At 39.4% G+C, this 20,473-nt stretch overlaps 2 protein-coding genes across 3 annotated transcripts; both read right to left on the reverse strand.

Moving 5' to 3' along the window:
• Positions 1–989: 989 nt before the first annotated feature.
• dmrt2a (doublesex and mab-3 related transcription factor 2a) lies at positions 990–5,931 on the reverse strand. 2 transcript variants are annotated; one of them, XM_065947685.1, is made up of 4 exons: positions 5,741–5,931; positions 4,433–4,850; positions 2,717–2,819; positions 990–2,326 (listed from the first exon to the last, which is right to left on the reverse strand). In XM_065947685.1, the coding sequence occupies exons 2-4, from the start codon at positions 4,799–4,801 to the stop codon at positions 1,221–1,223; spliced, it is 1,578 nt and encodes a 525-aa protein (XP_065803757.1). In that variant the 5' UTR covers positions 4,802–4,850; positions 5,741–5,931; the 3' UTR covers positions 990–1,220. The 2 variants fall into 2 exon arrangements, with proteins under 2 accessions (XP_065803757.1, XP_065803762.1); XM_065947690.1 differs by having other exon boundaries at positions 4,454–4,850; positions 5,741–5,930.
• Positions 5,932–14,086: 8,155 nt separating this feature from the next.
• On the reverse strand, positions 14,087–17,511 carry dmrt3a (doublesex and mab-3 related transcription factor 3a). Its single transcript, XM_020651375.3, has 2 exons — positions 16,906–17,511; positions 14,087–15,412 (listed from the first exon to the last, which is right to left on the reverse strand). Exons 1-2 carry the CDS (start codon positions 17,303–17,305, stop codon positions 14,400–14,402), a joined length of 1,413 nt encoding a protein of 470 aa, XP_020507031.1. The 5' UTR covers positions 17,306–17,511; the 3' UTR covers positions 14,087–14,399.
• Positions 17,512–20,473: the final 2,962 nt, after the last annotated feature.

Raw genomic sequence — 20,473 nt, forward strand, 5'->3', positions numbered from 1 at the left:
TGATATCATATTTCAGGCCCCCAGAGAATATAGTTTGTCCACATCCAGCCAGCCCACAAAATCATAAACGCAATGTATCTTGAATGCCACAAATGATGTTCTTTTGAAATAGAAATATTATTTGTTGTCATATGTTTGTAATTATTGAAGGATTGTTGTTAAGATGTTATTCATGTCCCATTTGTATGACATGATCTAAGTTAAGATGCAAGTGTGTATGTGATGCATGTGTGAAGAGGTAACTCCGCCACACAATCCTTTAACAAGTTTTAACTCCATTATAATTTAAATTATGTCAGTTTTCACAATTGAGCCAGAATAATCTTGGCCCCAAACAAAATCAAAAGGTATTTTGTTTCATTGTTTGTCTAAAATCACCTTCAATCATTAAGGTATTCCGTACCAATCTAATATTGTTGTGTCTAACGTCAGAATGAATGGCACTTCTTCAACAACACAACTGAATAAATTCTTAATATTTTTAATTAAGGTTTTAAACATTACAATACAACCTTAAAATTTCACATTTAGAGGAGTTTTAAATGTCTCTGATCTAAAGGCTAGAATATACATGTTTTTATTTTGATATTAACTAAAGAGCTTCTTATGCCTTTATTTGGATAGGACAGTGGACGGACAGAAAAGAGAGTGGGGAATGACATGCAGAAAGGAGACCCAGATCAAGTGAAGAGGACAACAGCCTCTGTACTTCGGGCACGCAACATAACCGCTAGGCCAGTTGGTGCCCCAGCATACTTATTTTTGTTATTATTTTTGTCTCGCAGTAAAATTAATTTACAACTATCTAACTGCCTGTATTTGCATGTTTTCCATATGTTCGAAAATTCCTGTTGGGTGTGAACTGTTTTGTTGTGTGTGAATAAAAATGTTCGATTTTTGGAGGGTGCAGACTATCTTTTGACCTAAACAATAAACCTGCTCACAGTTAAATGTGTCATAGTATGACCATAAAATGAAATACAAGACTTTTTATGGAAAGAGTTCAGTCTTTCAAAGTTTATTGACATGAGGAAAACATTGGGATAATGTTTAAATACTCTACATAATAAAGTTATCAAACATGCACATGTGAAATATAATACACTGTACATAAATATTACAAACAGGTTTCTAGCTGGTCTAATTTCTGATGATATGCATGTGGGTTTGAGATTTGCCCGCCAACTGAGCAAATCTTCAAATCAACGTCTTTATGAAAGTTAATGGAATGCTCGACTCATTGCAGGTGCCGGTCTCTTCAGTATGGCCTCCACAGAGAAAGACAATGACTCACTGGACACCATCTTGGTCCCCACAGGTTTGGTTAAAAAGTCTTTAGCGTACCTGTCGCTCATTTTGACTGCCTGAATGTCTTTGGTGGAGCCCTCCCTGAACTTTCGTGCGGCCTCCTCTAAGAGCTCCTTGCAGTACGGCGCCTTGAGCTCTGGCCCTGCACCGCCGCTGTTTTTTTCACTCAGCGAGTGCTGAATGAGGGAGTGAAAGGAGTTGAGTTTCATGGAGAGCTTAGCGCTGTCCTTGCTCAGTTTGTTCAGAACTTGGCTGGAGTTGTGGGAATGAGAGTTGTTGGGGAAGGATTGTCCAAAGCTTCTCTTAGGGGGAGAGAAGGCCGAACACTCCCTCTGCCCTGCCTGAGTGACAACAGGAGGTTTGGGATCAGCTCTTTGAGAGTCTGAGGAGTCCTGCAGGGCAGCTACCCGGGATCCCTCTAGTTTAGCAGCGAGAGCAGCCGCTGCCTCTTGCTCTGGCGGCTGACTCTCTGTAGGCATCACTTTTGGCTCCCACACAGCGCTCGGCTTCATGTTCTGCACAGCCGTGGCGTTGAACAGACACTGCTGGTAGAGGAGGGCGTCACCCAGGTTAGCTGCACTACGGGGCCACATCATGAAGCCACCTCGCGATTGTTGCAGAGGGTAGTGGCGGTAGGTGGTGGCCACGCTGACGTTGGAGGCAATGAGCTCAACATTGGCAGAGCCAGCAGGGTACTGCATGGACAGATCCAGGCAGTTTGGACCCAGGAAGTTGCACAAGTCCTTGGGTTGCGGCTCAGCCTGAGCAGAAGGCGAGTATGCTGTTTTATACGAGTTGTACTCAGCAGCGTGGTGGACCATGTTATTAGGGAAGAGAAGCGAAGCTGTGGCCGTCTGGCTGTTCTCCAGCAGCTCTCGCTCTTTGTACTCCCGCTCCAACATGATGGTTTCCAGCTCCTTGTCGGCAAAGGCCCTCCTCTTCCTCATGCGATCGCTCAGTGGTGGGGGGAGGGACGGGTTGGCTGCCAGAAAAGGATCCGACTGCACTGGCCGGTATCCTGTCAACAGAAGAATTTAAATGTGTTAATGATTCAACTATAATCGATTATGTCAAGCATGCATGGAGAATGTTCACAAAACTGACAAACATGCATCAAAGGAGAGATTTCATTCCAGGTATGAATCATGCTCTGAAATTATATCACATTTGTATATTGCAACAGCACTATAGAGATGATAATTCCTGAAATTATTGCATGCTAAAATTGTTATCAAGGCTCTGCTTACAGTTGTTAAAAGCTCCATGTTACTTCTTTGGATGTGTTAATAAAAAAGCAGAGAATTCCAATATAAGTTACGGGAGATACAGAGGTTAATCAGTGTTAGAATAAGACAGCATGAATCAAGAGAAAGAGGATAAGAAAAAAAAAAATCTGTTGACTCATTACCTTCAAGGATGCTTTTTGCAAGCATGGTGGACGGTCGAATGTGTCGCTGATATATTGTCCTCCTCTCTGATGGAATATGTTTCCCCGATAGACCTTTCTTATCCTGAGAAATTAAGAAAAGAAAAAGACTGTAAAGACGTGCTTTAAAGATTATTCATGAAAACATTATGAAAGGGGACGGAAAATCACAGCTTAAGTCCAAATCACGTGTTTGGATAGTAAAATCCGATGTCTTTATAGTAACCTACTTTGAATATGGGTTGCAGAAAAGTCTATTAATAGGTTCAATCACTATGTTTAAAAAAAAAAAAGAATGAGGTGTGAGCCCAAAAGCTTTCTTATGGTAAAGATAAACAAAATGGCAAATGCATCGATTTTTTTAACAACAAAAAAATTAATCTACAGAAATATTTCATCAGTTTTACCGCTAGATCTTTTTACATTACTTCAAACTGCGGTACCCCTAAAGACTTTGCAATAAAAATCACACATTTTGCTTGACAACTACACACAACTAATAACACACATTCAAAACATCCCTCTGTTATGATCTTTAAAATACCACAGCTGACGTGGTTTATTATTTTACCACAGGCACTTTCACATATTTGAATGTCACCACAGTCTAAACACACACACACACACACACACACACACGACACGCAGACTATAAATATGTTCGCATTGAGATGACAATACCATGAGATTAAAACGTTTCTTTTTACATTCTATAATAATTGTTAATATATATTAATAGTTAATAAAGAATAAAGAAACAAATGCTAAAGTGAGCACACCAGATTGACATCAGTGTTCAATCAAACAACGAGATAATAATTTACATTAAACAACTACAATAGTTGTCGACGCCAAGGTCCTAATCAGTTCACCTACATACAAGCTACATCTTCAAATTGTATCCATACCAAATCCTGCTGACAACATTTTGGAAAAACTCAACAGTATTTTCAAGCAGCCAAACCTCTTTGCTGAAAAATGAAAAGTGACTTTTCTGTCCAAGCAAAGGTTGTAATAATAAAGTATTTGGGAGTTCATATAAAGCTATTAAACGTGCCTCGTATAAATATTATTAAAGGCATAATATCAGCCCATTTTAAAGACAAAAAAAGTTTTCCAGGACCATTATATTCAGAAACTATTTAGCCTATTTTTTTTACTTTTTAAACTTTTCCTTCCTTTTTGATTTATTAAGGTCACTTTCATTGTTGTGGTTGTATTTGTGTGATTCCATCACCTGTCACCCAACTTCTGTTGTTTTAAATTCGGATTAATAATTAAACTTGATGATTTGATATTGCTTGATTTATTCCACATTGTGACTTAAGTACAATAAAAAAAAATCTCTATAAGATCAACTACAAAAAGTACTTTGAATAAATGAGCTGTTTGTATGAAGAGAAACAAAAACTTGGAGGATCAGTCATGAGAGGTTCAATTCATATAATTCGAATTTGACTGGACTTCAGTTTTTTAAATCGGTAGGCCTAATCCAATTGTTTGTGCATTGTTATAAACGAATGTGAGTTGACTTCCCAAGTACTACAAAAAAAAGTCTGCCTAAGACTCTGAGGTCGAGTAGCCAAGTCATCTAGCTAAAAACTACACTTCACTTCATCAAAGCTTTCACTAGGCCTATCTTACTGATAATGGTGCAGAAGCATATAAAGCAGCCATCGCATGTACAGAAGCATTCACCTCCACAAAGCCCCGTCTCACCTCCGTGGCTTGCTGCCTCCTCAGGGCAACCTGCGCCGCCATAACACGCTGCCTCTCCACCACCAGCAGGCAGTTGGCGCACTGGCAGTCCCTCCAGCGGCAGAAACGCTTGTGCCCCTTCAGACAGGACACAACGCCATGATTTCGACAGCGGGCACACTTTGGTGTCCGGCTCAGCTTCCTCTGGTCCCCCGCACACAGGCCGCTGGGGCCCGGCTTCTCGTCGTCCTCTGTGGCGGCGGCGCAAAGCGGCACCGAGCCGGGTCTGCTGGAGGAGTCCGCCGGGTCGTCGCTCTCTGTCTCCAGGCTCTCCACGTCGATTTCAAACTCGCAACCGACGTCTGACATGTTTGCCTGAGTCCTCCGCCGCCTGTCTGTAGGCACAGCTAGTTTGTATCTGTAGACACATAATATAGTTAGACTAAAGAATTAGGCCTAATAGAATGTATAGTATAGTAGTATAGTGATATATAGCAGAAAAGTCCTCTGACAGCCTCACAGTCGAGAGGACTTAATGTCTTTAACCTCACCATAACGCACTGTGCAAAAACGTTTATTGCAGAAAGTTAAACCCTTGAAAAATAACAATTCATTGGTAAATAATAAGTTATGGACCTCCATTAAATCGCCTGTTATGGTTTAAATGAATAAGGCTTCTTTTTTTTTTACTTAACCAGCTGAATTTCTTCACACAAATGGAAATATGCATATTGTCTCACACGTAGAAAACCAACACATAGCAAAGATTTAAAGCTCTATATGAAAATGTATCCGACATAGAAAAATGAAATTGACTAATCTTCCTTAAATCCAAGAAAGTTTATCTGTTCAACAGATAGTTTAAACCATCAATACTGACCTGTTGTAATTGCTGTCACTAGCCCATTAGACGGTGAGGGCTTCAAACTTTATTTTTTAGATAGGCTAGAAATAAATAATAGCCTACATCAAAAAGGCCTAAACTAATTGGAGGAATATGAAGATAAGAAATGTGAAGACTACAATAACTCAGCATGAGAATGGGCCATTTAAATGATAGTCAAAACGACTGATCAGATCAGTGCATAAATAGACTGTTCTTAACCACACTTCTATCTGTTCCCAACAAATGTCCATCTGCTTAAATTGTTGAAACTGAATTCTGAACTTCCTGGAAGAATTTGGACAAACCTCAGAGTTATGCCATTTAGACTACTTTGTTATCTAACCAGCAGCATATTGTCTCAAACACCTTGCTTTGAAATAGTATAAGGCTACATTAACAAAAGACAGAAGAGTTCATTTTACCTCCAAGAGTTGTTTTCAGCGGTGCTGTCCGGGGTTTGTTTAATAGCAGTGTTGGAAAGCGTCGAGGACGTCGTTACGTTTTTGCTGAACCACACAAACAGTAGACTCCAGAGCAGGCTTGTAAATGTATTAATTGAGTGGATGACTGAGTGTCACACTCCGCACGGATCCAGGTTTCCTCTGAAGCAGGGACACTGAGCGCCACTCCTAAGAACAGCCTCAGTGTGTGCTCTCTGCTCTCTGATTGGCTGCTTCTAAACAGGCAACGACCAATGGGATTAAGAGCGGTTATTTGGGCGGATGGGGATCTCCTAGTAACTCTTTATAATAATTTGATACCTACTTTTTTTTTTTTTACTTAGTGGACTAATGAATCCATTTGATTATTATTATTAGTCTATTCTGTCTCAGGAGCCACATTGAGTAACCGACATACTGTCATTAACCGGCTATATCTGACAATTACTGACCAATGGCATTTTATGGATAGGGATAGAAGAAAATGTTTTTTATATATTTTAAAACTGAGGAGGAACAATTTCTTTTTTTTTTTTTTTTTTTTTTTAAAGGATGCATATCTTAGCTTAATTCTGATATGCTACGATGAAAGTAATTGATTAACATAAGGAGAGCAAAAGACACCCATCCCAGGTAAAAAAAAACCTGATAGGCTCTCACAGCCTAAATAAATCGTTTGCAGTCTTTCGGCATGTCGTTTTTTTATTCAACTTATTGGGTACTTAGGCCACATTCATTAGTATCCAGTGTTTTAATTTATAGTCTCCTGGAACATAATTTTAGAATATGCTAAATAACTCCCTATCAAAAAATCATTGGCATGTTTAAAACCGCGACTAGTTGCAACAGGCCTGAATAGTCCATATTCAGTGCAGATCTTTATAAAAATATCACAAGGCATTTGTCCAACCAAAACTGTCATCATTTTAAAGTAGCCACTACAAAGTGCGTATTGTCAAAAGTAGCCTAAATCCAGACCACAGTGTTAAACCGTCCTTTGTCGAATCAGGTAAACAGGTCTGACAAATGTTTCATGCAGGTTGTTGAATTTTGTCCTCTTGGCAGAAGTAGCTGAGGATGATCACAATGTTTTCACAACAATCACACCTGAAAAAATTACTATGTCAGCATGCCAGTCCTGCACACAAAAAAACTGAGTGAGACACAACCTATCAGCTTTAACCTTTGACTTCCTTTAAAAAAACCCAAATCATAAATATGTTGGCTACACAAGAGCCAAAGCTCTTAAACATTTAAGAAACAATGTCCAGTCACTCTAAGATCCCCTTAAAATGACTGAAGTATTCTGATCTAAGATTTCAACACACATGCAATGCTCTTTAGTCCTTATAATTAAAAATTCACTTTTTTTTTTTAGCTAGAAGTGGCATATAGTCTATGCCTAATATTTGATATGTCGGAGTTAACAAAGGGGAGTATGACGCGGTGGGTGTGTCCGATTATATGCCTACATGACTTTTAAAAAAAGGAATGTGGACAACTTTCTATATCTGGCTCTTTGTTTGCAGCTTACTGAGTGAAAGTCAGCCTGACGCAAAAAAAAAAAAAAAGTAAAAGGAAGACAATTAAGCGTTTACACAGACGTCCATGGGAACTGACAACGGGACAATGCAGCCCTCGTCCTACAGTAGCGTTAAATAGACTGTTTATTTTCACCCTTTGTAAGCTTATCTACCTGTGAAGGTGACGAACAAAGCGACGTTAAGAGGAGGATATCAATCTATGTCATGGTTGTTTTGAATATTTAATTCAACATAAGGGTGTAGCCTAGTTCGTTAGTCCTGCTTTGCTTGAAATTAATTTAAAATAAAAAACAAATAAAATTATATTTTATAGGCCTATAGCATGAAGACCCTCTGGAATCTTTGGCGAATAAATCTAAGTTTTATTTTCATCATTTTAGATAATATATCTAATATATCCTCGTACTTCTTACAATATTTCATAGGCCTACTGTTAGTCATTAGAAAAGTTATTTCTCACATTTGATTAAGGGATTTAGGAACAGCAGCCTATATTTGATATTCCGATGAAGGGATTCTTAAAAAAAATGTAATGGCAATGTGAACGTATAAAGGTTGTCTAAACTACAATGACCAAACAGCGGGCCTTTTGTGTTAAAGGGTTTAATTTAGCTTTCATGGCCAGTAGGTTATAATAATGGACAGCTATTTAGCTTAAGAAAGCCTACCCAAAATAGGCTATACTGCTAGTTATTCACTTAATGTATAGGCCCATCCCTTTTTCTCCTCAGACTACGTCATTGTGTCAATTAAGCCTATACAACTTATTTTTTAGCTTTCATCTTTTTTTAATAAAATGTAGAAATCATTTTAGACTGCAATGACAGTTTAAAAAAAAAAAAAAAAGGTTGACACCTCCACTATTTCTTGGCCGTCGACTCGTGTTTTTGGGTGTCCCCTCTTTTCTCCAGATGAGGACGGTGCCTCTTAACGGCTCCTCCATGTGTTGGAGGTGAAGACGTCAGTTCTGCAGGTGCAGCTTTATTTGCCACTTCGTCTTAATTTATTACGGAGGTTACGAGCGGCCACCCCGGGCTGCCGTTTCCCCGGCAGGAATGCTTTGATGTGAGGAGCAGGGTGGACGGTTGGGACGGGAGGATCCGCACAGACCCGGACCCTCCAGGTGAAATGTGTTGTCTGTGTCCGCGGCCTCATTATGGCCGAGTAGAGGGGGGGGGGGCAGAGGTCCTTGGATGGGTTTCTAGGAATCATTTTTGGAGCATCCAAGGCACCCTTAGAAGACTTCCAGGGGTATGTTAAAGGGTCTTAGGAATGTAGAAGAGGTTAATGAATGTTCAGTATGGTTCCAGGGGTCCTTAATAGGTTAATGTTAAAATAATTGTCATGTCAAAATTAGTTCTGAGGAGAATAGAGTCTCAAATCACCAGGAGTGTTTATGTATTTTTATTTTGATGAATGACTTTAGCTCTTTTGATGGTCCAGGGTTTATTTAGAGGTTTTGGGATCTTGTGTTGGGATCAATAAATCGTTGGAGAATCCACTATAATAGCCTAGTGCTTCCTTAGGATTTCAGGTGATAGTGCAGAGTTTTCATTGTTTTGTGGGGGGGGGGGGGGGGGGGGTGCAGGAATCCTTTCAGAGTTATTCGATTTTAGCAGTGGTCTGTGGATCCTTCAAGAAAATCCTGGGCTCCTTGGAGTAGCCTTTGTTCAGGAGTCTTTAGAGGTGTCTGTACGTTTCAAGGGTCACTGAGAGTGTCAAATGATCCGTAAGTCTAATGAATCCCGGAACAGATTTTAATTGTTTCATGCCAGTTGCCCGAGTCTAAATATCCTCGATACGATTCCCGGGATCCTTGAAGTTATTTTCAATTCAGTGAATATTAATCTTAAAGAAGTTTCAGGATCTTACGCAGGTTCTCAAAACTCTGAAGGGGTTTAAATAGAGGTTTGTGGAATCCTAAATAGATTCCAGAAGTTAGTAAAGAAGTGTCAGGTTTCAGGAGGTGGCTCGAGAACCATGTAGCTATTTAGGATATCATTTATTGAAAAACAAATCCAGGAGACTTAATTTGGGTCTAGAGGTGGGATCCTAAAGTAGGTTCAAAGCATCCTTGAATGAGTTTCAAGGGTCTTTGGAAGGATCTTGTTGATCCTTTTGGAGCTTCCAGGTGGAACTTTGGATCAAAATTTTTAATGGAAATCTTAAAGAGGCTTCAACTCCCACTGAAAGTCATGAAGGGATTCAAGGCCATAAGGAGGGAGTTTAAGGATGTCTAAGGGGATCCAGAAAATCCTCGTCAAGGTTTCCATGGGTCCTTGAATAGATTCAAAGCATTTTGAATGAGATTTGTTTCTCAGAGGTAGAGTTAGTTTGAAAGACTGCAAGTCCCTGAAAGGATCTGACTATTTTCAGGAATGTCAAGGCTCCTAGAGGACTTGATTTCTAGGGTATTTAAAGGGCTCCATGAGATGTTCCAGTCAACCAAGGCTCCAGGTATAGCTGGTTCATGTTCTTTGCCTGAGTCTAGAGATCCTTGAAGTGATTCAAGGGATCCTTGCAAAGGTTTTTTGGGGATTTTGTTTGTGGTCTTTGAACGAGATGTCATTCATTTGATCCACAGCATTTTAAATTACCTCAAGAGGCTACTGAGATGCATGCACAGTTAGCCATGAGGAGTTTCCAGATGATCTCAGAGTTTGTAGTGAAGAACATTCTGGTTGTAATGCAGTAAATTCAGGAGATTTTTCAGTGTTTTCCTCAGGTCCTTCAAGGGGCTATAGGTTTCCACTTATGGCTTCTTGTTAGGTAGGGGTTTGGATAGATTTTAGATGATAAAAAAGTTTTAAAATGTCCCCTTAAACCAAAAATGTTTGACAAAGCTTCGTAATTCTGTAAATGCAGGGGCACTAGACCAGCACAATATTGTCAATCATTCCTAGCATGATAACATTTTGAGAGTTTGAGGTGTTTTTTTATAAATAAACTATGGGATTTGTTTTATAGGCCTCAAACCATTTATTTAAAAACATAGGTACTTGAGTCTTAAATGCTGTAGCACTCGTATAAATATCAATTTAATATGTTGTCTATGGGAAATATTATGATCAAAGGCTTAAGCTGATCTCATGTTTGTCCTCTAATGAGCACAGCCTGGTGAAACACACAGACACATTACGACACCTTCTCACACGCTGTCCAGTTTACTTTCAGGTCTGATTGAAACAGCAGCATCTTGTTGGAAGTGTCCTGCTGTGGCAGCCGTAAAGGGTAACCTGAGCTGTGTATAGACAGAGGAGCAGAGTGTGGGATCACTAGGGATCCTGTTATGTTAATTAGCCTCTGATGGAGCAACAACACATGTAGCTCAAATACTAAACCAGGCGGGCAACATTTGTCTCTGTCTGAAGAACTTTGACACCTCGACCTCTCCTCCTTAATGTGCAACAAACAGGAGCATAGCTCCTTCAGCTGTGGAGGAAGTACTCAATTCCTTTACTTTAGCAGAAGTGCCAATAACAAACAGGAAAATACTGTATCCAAAAGTCCTCTGTTGAAATGTATTTTTTACAGTGAAATATTTAAGACAACAGACTCAGGAAAGAGTACTAAAAAATGGTAAAAGTCAAAGTACTCAGTGCTGAAAAAGTCACCTGTCCTTGTTTTATTAGTAAATATTAAATCATTGCATAATTAGTATAATGACACAAATATAGCTATATGTTAACCTATATGTGCATGTGTGGATGCATCTCATTTAAATAATACAATATGATTATTTTATTCATTCATAAAATTACCAGAATACATTGTATGTTTTATTTACATAGTAAGTTGTATTTCTATTAAACGGTCATAATTATCTGACAATTGTATTACCCTAAAAAAGATCTGATGGATCCATATGATTAAGTATTCTATTTATTAGAAAAAAAGATCATATTGCCTTTCAAATAAGAGTTTGCTACATATATGTTCAACTAAAAGAAACAGCCCAATTGAGCTAGTTTTCATAGGGTCGGATAAGCTTTGCCTATAAAACCCAAATGAATCCTGTTTTATTTGATATATTGTGATCTTAGCAAGAAATAAAGCTACTGTTCTAGAGTCAGTCTATGCAGTAGAAATATACATTTTGTCCACTGGGTGGCACACTGGAGCTGGTAAACAGCCTTGGTTGGAACAGAAACAATGAGGAAGTGAATAATAAACTTTAGGGGACATATATCGTAACAGTAATTGAAAATTGCCCTTGAGAAAGTTTAAGAGTTAAAACGCAGCTTCAGGATTAGCATATGATTATTAGATCACATGGAATTACCTTTGGTCAGATAATACTTCAGATACATAATTTAAAAAATCATATACAAAGTTGAAGTAAGGATATGTAATCATGAAAAAGACTTACCAGTGTAAGTACAGATGCAGTGCAATACAGAATATGAAAATATATAGGCCTAGTGAAATGTACAATATCCTTTTTAAAGCATACAATCTGTGAAAGTATGTATATAAGTAGTTCTGTGAACATTGAGAAAGGTGAATAAAAAAAAAGTATAACTTTACCCTATTTTTCTGTTCCAATCCTGAATAATAAAAAAAAAATACTTTGATTAGATTTGCTTAATTGCCCCATAAGGTTCATAAATGGCCTAAAGGGACGGCTGTCCCTTACTTCCAATCACTTTCATAGCTGTTATTTTTTTAACACATTATTAATGGATTCAATGATTATTCCTTTTTGCATATGTCCTTAATTTATTCATAAAGCTATCTCTGATTTTAAATCTCCATTCCTACTGTATCTGTGAAAAGAACTGGCCTGAACATAGACATGAAGTAGATTAATTTTTCCACTAGATGGCAGCATCCAGTTTAAACTAGAAGAGAGACAGAGACTGTTAGAGAACAGGGAACAGAACAAAGTACATTTTACATTTAAATACAGCCCTAAATTAAATGATTAAATAAGTGCATTTTCCTTTTATATCCATAATTCTCTATCTCTAAAAAATAAATGACCAGTTGTTTTTTTCACGAGTTAAATTAACTTTCCCCATCAGTTTAATGTACAGTATATGTTTGAATTTTCTGTTACAGTATACTTCTGAGGGAAAACATTTACTAATTTGAACACAACATTCATCTAATTACTTTATTTTTGCAGATTCCAGTTCATCAGCAGTATAAAATCATCACAATAATTGATGTATACTGACTGACGCAGATGATACTTTGTTAAATTACAAGGAGTTACAGACTTCAAGCCGATTCACTAGAATTAGTTCAACCATCACTAGCCTCAAAATGAAAGTGAAGTCAACATTTATTCACCAATATCTATCATTTGCATTATGCTATGAAGGGCCATCAGTATCAGGGGTAACTTTACTTTCGGTAGGCTAAGTCTGTATTTTTTTGATCAACTCACTGTTGTACCATTTGGATACATGAATGCTAAATGGAAGAGAGTAATTCTACACTGTCATAACAATACTTATGCAGGTGATTTGAGTGCTACGTCCATGGTTTATACACACACACAAAAATGAAACTTTGAAGTGGGCTGACAAACTGAAAAAATGTTCTTCAATGAGGCAAATACTGGAATTCAAGTGAATTCAACTTGAGTCAACTTTGGTAAATTTAATGATCCCGCTTTGACTGTGTTTTTGTTTGTTGTTTTACTTGTTTGTGTGTGTGTGTGTGTGTGTGTGTGTGTGTATGGGGGGGGGGGGGGGGGGGGGGGGTTACAGAATAAGAATATGTAGATTGTCCACGTCCTTACCTTTTGCATCTGTCATTAAAATCCTGACTTTTTTTTTTCTATTCTTGATTTTTAGCAGACTAAAAATGTGAGACAAATACATTGTGGCATCAGATCTTAAGAGAGATCCACTAGATTGCAGACATTGCTGCACTTTATTTATGTGTTTTTTCTAAGGAGTCTGTACCATTTATTTAATATCACCAAGGATTTCCTCTGTTTAATTGATTTATCTCCAAACATCAACGGTGGAAAGTGCAACATTCAGTCAGCTTTACAGGTAACTATTTGTCCTATACTGGTCCTGTCAGGTGAGATTTATTTTAACCATGTTTTGTCTCAATCCGGTGATTTTAAATATTAATAATAAATGAAAGGATATTTTTTTCATTCACTTGATGAGGAAATTGTCCTACCTCTTTCTAGTACTGGATATGAAATGTTTTACAATCCAAAATTTTAATCTGCTAGGTCTACATTATTTGTGAAAGAGGTAAAACAAAAGGCTTTTCTTCTGACCCTATAACACTGGACGTTTTTTAAGGTTATGTGGTTTTCTCAAGTTAGCAATGCCAAAATCATGTGCTGATATGGACAATAATGCATTTACAAGATTGAACTACAAAATAGAATAGAAAATACATTAAATTAATTCAGCCTTAACTGGAAACTTCTACAGCAGTAAAATGCACCTCAACATTATAGCAAACATTAATACTGTATATATTTATATATCACGCTGTACAAATGTTACTTTACATTTTGATGATAATACTTTCATTCTTTAAATTAATATGATATTACAGTGTGGTATTGGTACTTTCACTATTGTTAATGCAGCAGCCCAATATATCTTCTTTGTAAAATTGTTGTAAAGACACAAGATTTGAAATACAGGTCTTTTTTCTTCTTTTTGTTTTACATTTCTTGGGATTTAAACACATGGTAGAAACTTGTATTGCCTTTGGGGTTTGGTGATATTAAACAGTTAGAATATTCAGATGTGTGTTGCATGACTACAGAGTGTAAAAACTGAAATTTCCAAGTGTAGACTAAAGACATCAGTCTGAGTGTTTTTGGAAACTTTGGGATTTATTTGGCATACTCTTCATGCATTTATGATCACAGTATTCACAGTTAACATGCAAAAAGATGACAGATTTTCAAAACAAGGCGAGTCCTCTACATTCATCAGTTTTGATTTGGAGTCAGGTGACATCTTGACAGCTTGATGTTAGGAGGATTAACATCAGCGGATCAGAGGGTGATTGATTGACATAATTCAAAACAAGACACCGACAAAAACATACACACCGGAGGTCCTTTCACAATAACACATTTTTTGGTGTCCCCTGTAGTCCGTTAGGCTCTAGGTCGAGGAGTTAAGGATGCGTGAGTCTGCGGAGTCAGAGCGCTCTTCGTACTCCTCCTCAGGGGAGTAGAGACCAGGTTTGGGTCCCAGCGTGCAGTTCTCTTCCTGGATGCTGATCCGCGGCTCATCTGAAGCTCTGGAGGAGAGCAAGGGGGAGCCGCGAAACACGGACCCCGCAGGGCCTGATACGGGCCCTGCGGGGGAGAAGGGAGACACGTACTGAGCGGCAGAGCGAAGCTGGTACTGCTGTTGCAGCGCCATGGTGTTCCACAGGGTCACGTCGTTGTGCACGAACGGGCTGGCCTGGCTGCGCGTGAGAGAGTTGCGCAGCATGAGCGGATAGCGCGTGGTCTGCGGGAAGGATGCGTGCTGCAGCGGGACACCGAGCGGGCCCGACGCGGAGTCGGATGTGAATCGGAGGGAGTCGGGGACCCGAAAAGCAGAGCCCACGGACCACTTAGCGGAAGAGGACACCGGGTGGTAGGAGCCCAGCGCGTGCTCGAACAGGTGTCCGTTTGAAGGCAGAACGACTGCATCCGCGTGCGGGTCTGTGTGCGAGTGCACGCTCCCGTCAGGACTCCGGCTGGACAGAAGCACCTCGATGGCCCCCACCAGGTCCCCCCCGCAGCCCCTGAGGATGAGCTCCAGCACGGGAGGCTTGTGCGCGGGGAAGATCTTCTTGAGGACCTCCAGAGGGGGCCTGTTAGCTCGGAGGCTGAAGGGAAGGTTGATGGACCCCGCGAGGCCCTCGATGAGAACGCTCTGCTCCGAGGGGCTGACGGGAAACTTCTGAGGACTCACGGTTTTCGCTTCTTTCTCGGTGCTGCCGGGTTTGGGGACGCTGTAGCGGCTCTCCTCGGGGTGGGGGGGAGGCTCTGGGGGCTCAGGGGTGTAACAGGAGTTTGGTTTGGAGCCTTCAGGGGAACTCACCGGGTCCTGCTCCTTCTCACTGGAGCTGCTGCCTCCGTTTTCACCTCCTGACGCCTCATCAGGAGCGTCCTCTGCAGGATCTGCAAAACCAGAAACAAACAGTCAAGAGACAAGTTTGAACATGAAACACAAAAACAAACATTAAGCTGCAAGAAACGTGCACATATTTGGGCCAGACACACTTATTTGGGCTACTCGTTATCTTAAATGCAACTCCTCTATTTCTCTTCAAGGGAAAAGACACACACTATTAATCTCTTGTCAACTTGTCTCCAACACAAAAGATGAACGTGTATTTCTTTGATTCTCTTCTCTGCAGAGCTGTTAACACAAAGTGCTGACTGCGTCTGTGTGTCAGCCAGTGAAGGATCTTCCGTCGATGCCTTTTGACCACATTGTGTAAACAGATCGCTCGTTGCTCGGTAACTTTTCATCTCAACTTGACCCCGTCCAGAGAAATATGGCGATTACATTGGATCTTGCTGACCGTGCTGATGACGCTGTTCTTTTAAGCTCTCAGCTGCACGTGAGGCTGATTCGTGGTCAGCTGATCGGTTCTCCTTGTGTCAAAATGTTTGTCTCAGAAACAAACTTAAGTGGAGTCAGAAAGAGCAGAATCTGCTTTATTCTGTACGAATAAAATAAAAAACTACAACTCTGCTATGACGCTGAAGATAAAGGAAAAATGTGTTTATTTTTTGCACCAATTTTCTATTTGGGTTAGGCCTAAGACAGAAACTGAAAAAGAGGGTTGTCAGCCTTAAAATTACCACGTTTTTACATTTTACAAAATAGTTCACAGAATTTGACTAATTGCTTGACAGTTTTTAGGACTCAGACGTCATGCGTTATAGCTACAGGCTAAATAAAGGCAAAGTTCCACAAATGTAAAAAAAAAAAAAAGAAAAGAAAAGAAACAGAGACCTACACATATTAGTAGAACAAATGTGTCATTCATTTAAAAGGCCCAACTTGTTTTATAGGTGTGGAGTTTTAAATATCTTTGATTTACAAAAAAAATGCTAGAGACACAAAATGAGCATAACACATTCTGCTTTGCCACAGCCTCACAAACAAGCACACATCAACAATATTTACTATGCAATGACCTACCTTTAAAAAATAAAAAAAATTCTATATTTATTTAAATTATCTTGTGCTGCTGTCACAAGCTATTTTCGTTTTTTTGTCGCATGGTTTAAAAATGTTGAATAAAAACAAGATATAAGTAAAAGTTCAACAATAAACGTTGCATTCTTTAGTTATTTCTATTCTTTAGAAATTCTACCTAAAAATATAGTCTACAGAGGAATCTGTATCAGAGGTTTTATTAGGGATTGCAAAGACGTTTCTATGTTGTCATTTAAAATATTTTTCATATGCAAGTGCGTTTTTCAGTTATCCAGTCAAATAATTGTGCGTCACTTTGTGATTTAATTTTGTTCGTTTAAAGTAGTAATTTAGCCTTTTAAAGAATTATTATTATTATTTTTTAATCTCCTATAAGAACATCCTTCCATAAGCCTACTTGCCATAATTTTGTAATTGCCGCTCCGTCAAGCGCTTCTCTTACCTGTGCATGTTTGTGCTCCGGCCTGAACCGGCTCCGTGCTGCTCCACCTCAGCTCCAGCTCCTCCGTCCTTGACGGTGCTCCCTGGTTCCCCTCCCCGGTTCCGGACATACCGATGCCGGGCAGCACTCTGAGAGATTCCGGGATGAGGCTCTCCAGGCTCTCGTTGGCTTGCTGCCTGCGTAGCGCCACCTGCGCCGCCATCACGCGCTGCCGCTCGATGATGAGGATGCACTTCTCGCACGTGCAGTCCTTGAAGCGGCAGTAGCGTTTGTGACCTTTGAGCCACGAGAGCACGCCGTGGTTCCGGCACCGCGCGCACTTGGGGGTCCTCTGCAGCGGGGCCCGGGGCTGGGACACCGGAGCCCCCATGTACAGGTAGGGCGACCCGTAGCCGTTCATTTGGGTCAGACTCGTGGTGTTTTCCTAAGCGCACGAGAGCATCTGCAGGGTCGCGAGGCAAGGCGGGAGTTATGTTGTCCTGGAGATTGAGCAGGATGGAGCTGATCTGCCCTGCGCATGAAACGATGAAGAGAAGAAGAGGAGTGGGCTTGTCGAGCAGGATCCACCTTTCCTCCAGCTGACAGCACAGATACGCATCAGGCTGTCACGCACTTATGGAGACGAGTAACCAAACGATGTCAATCACGTCTACGCGCCTGCAGGCTGCAAAAAGAAATGTCCACAAGGGACAAAATAAATCTAACAGTGGGGATCAGATAATCCCTCCTGTTTCCCTGTGAGGCTGTAACACTTGTGCCAGGGTTCAAGAAGACTATTATTAGTTTAAAGATAGTAATGTTGAGAATAGAAAAGAAACATTGCAGCTTTGTCAGTGGATAATGGCAACACGTTTTCAATTATGTTTCAAGAAAAGGCAAAACTGCACAACAGGCTGTCATATGAATTTTACTTGTCTTTTATGTTGACCAGTTTCAATTGTTACATTTCCACATCTAAAAAAAACATTAAATATTTCCTGAAAATAGTATTATAAAAGCCTAAACGATGTGTTGACCCAAAGTTTGAGTTCAAACCCAACTGTCATCTCAATAATGCAATAATCTGGAAAATCTAGTAGTCAAAACTGTCCTAGGACAATATATTGTTCAGTAAAAAAATATACAAGCCAAGCGTAAGAGTTTGTGTGGTTTCTACTCTAGTAGGCATATTTTTTGTATCTATTTTATCAAGCCACTCTGGGAAAAAACGAGCTTTCAGCAATCATAAAAAGCTCTTGTTAAAGTTGAGCATTATCCAAATTCAACTGAATCAAATTTGAGATCTTTCTGTCAATAAAGACTTATGTACAGTAGGTGGAAAATCAAGTCCCTGCATGAAAATACAACTGTTTATCAGTACATTAAAAGGCCAAATGCACAATTACTGGCTTCCATGTTTTCATAAACCTGTATTTATTTAAACTGACATGAATCAAAAGGAAATTGAACCTGGAAATAGAGGCATTAATCCTCAGAACTATTTCTAACTATTAGGTCCAAGTCAAACTGTTTCACTCAAGTAATGACTCAGCTGCCAAAACTCTGGTCCCTTAAGGAATATAAATATACCATGTATCCTCAAAAAATGTCAACTATCAGGAAATAACACAAGTATTAAAAGATATGTTTTAATTAGCTAGGATTTCAGTTCCCTTTCCTCTCCCTGTTCAACTGCAGGCCCTCCATTATCAGACTCAAGTCATACAAAACGCTCTCAGCTTCTAGCACCTTTAACACAATCGTACATAACTTAGATGATTAGCTCTCTACATGTATAAAAGCCCTTTGGGAACTATGTCAAGACGCTGATATGTCCCTTCTGCTGGACTAATAGAGGGCATTGAAACATAACACCGGACAAAGCCAGGGCCCATTTCTGAACGTAAAAAAAGGTTTATTCAAGCAAATAATGGGATCGGAGGCTACGTGGCTTACAGAGAATAAGAGCATGGTAAACTTCCCCACATGAAGCCCGTCTCCAGGGCTATTAAGCTTTTAATTGGAAAATAGCAGAGGAAATTTCAAGGTGACTAGAGTGGCTCTGCAGTTTGTGCCGGCCGAGTAGATTTGTGAGAGTGGGAGGCGGCGAGCGAACGCCTACACCACAACGCATAATAAATTTATTCATGTTGTTCGTTGATAAAGAGTAAAACACAAACCGGAATAAAAGTTTATACTGCAGGATGGACTGGTATTTACATAACGGCTGATGTCTTTTTTTTTACTCTGATGCTCTGCTAAGAAAAGCAGTGTAAATCATTTATGCTCAGTTCCCCTGTGCATTTCATAGAAAACACCAAATAGATTTTAATTTACAATAAATGCATGATCTGTATTAATAAGTGATAGGCTACTGTATGTTAAAAAATAACATTTAAAAAAAATATATAAAATAAACCTGCATTAAATATACCATAAATGTATTCTTCTGCATTATCCTTTAGTGCCAATTTCAGATTCAGACCCAAAACAGCATTGCCACCTTCAATAGGCCCAGTATCTGTTTATGTGAACTAGCCAGGTATAGTGACAACATGGATACTACCTGACCTACTACTACATGGCATGGCACCGAATTTTGTTTGGAATTTACTGACTCCACTGACTCCAGTATTAATTCTCATCTCATGAATATAATCATTTTTATAGAACGTTATTGTTTTCATTATATTATTATAAGAACATTAAAGATGTTAAAGTTCAGAAAAGTGAAACATTTAAGGGGAGCGTTACAGTTTTGTGAGTTTTTATCTTGATTATCAGAACTGTAGTTTTTTGTCTTTAAATGGCATCTTGTCATGAATGATACTGTAGCTTTAAAAAACTTGAGAGAAAAGGTTTGTATTAAAAATGGTGTCTGTTCTTCAATTCAATAAAAAACGCTGCTCTTTTTTTAACTCCCTCTCAGATATATTTTTCATGTTTCTATTGATTTTTTGTTATTATCACTGACACAAAGTCAACGTATGTGCTAACAGAAGTGTTACTCCCACACTTCTATCGCTCATGTTGGATCTCATGTTTATAGTGAGAGTGAACTCCTCCTGCAGGGCCCCTACAGAGCCTGAGTAGGAGGAGGAGCTGACCTCTGCTGAGTGGGGTTATTATAAGGTGCTGATTGGGGGCGTTTCTTCCACTCAGAGGCCCTGTCACAGAAACGCTGATTTAAGTCTCCCCAGGGAGGCGGGACACTGAGTTCCTACAGGGAGAATTAGCCGGACGTCTGAATTAGTGACAAAAGCAGCGAACATCAGTCTTTAAACATCCGTCTCAAGGGAAAAAGGGGAAGTCTGTGGAGTTTATTTAGGCTACTAGATAAAAGGTTTTTAACCGAGGGAGTGAAACATAATAGTTAAAATAAGTTATATAAATCATAAGTAAAAAATGTATCACAAAAATCTTGTTCTACAAACAGTTGTATATATTTGAGAATTTAACAACTACTACATTAAACATGCAAGTGACTGGCAGGTATCCACTTTCTTTTCAAAATGCAGGCTTAGGCCTGTTTCTTTTAAGAGAAAAGTCAAATTTGAATGTGATATAGCAGATTGAAATTCATGCCTGC

The sequence above is a fragment of the Labrus bergylta genome, chromosome 2, assembly GCF_963930695.1.
Source record: "Labrus bergylta chromosome 2, fLabBer1.1, whole genome shotgun sequence".
In the NCBI taxonomy this organism is placed as follows: domain Eukaryota; kingdom Metazoa; phylum Chordata; class Actinopteri; order Labriformes; family Labridae; genus Labrus; species Labrus bergylta.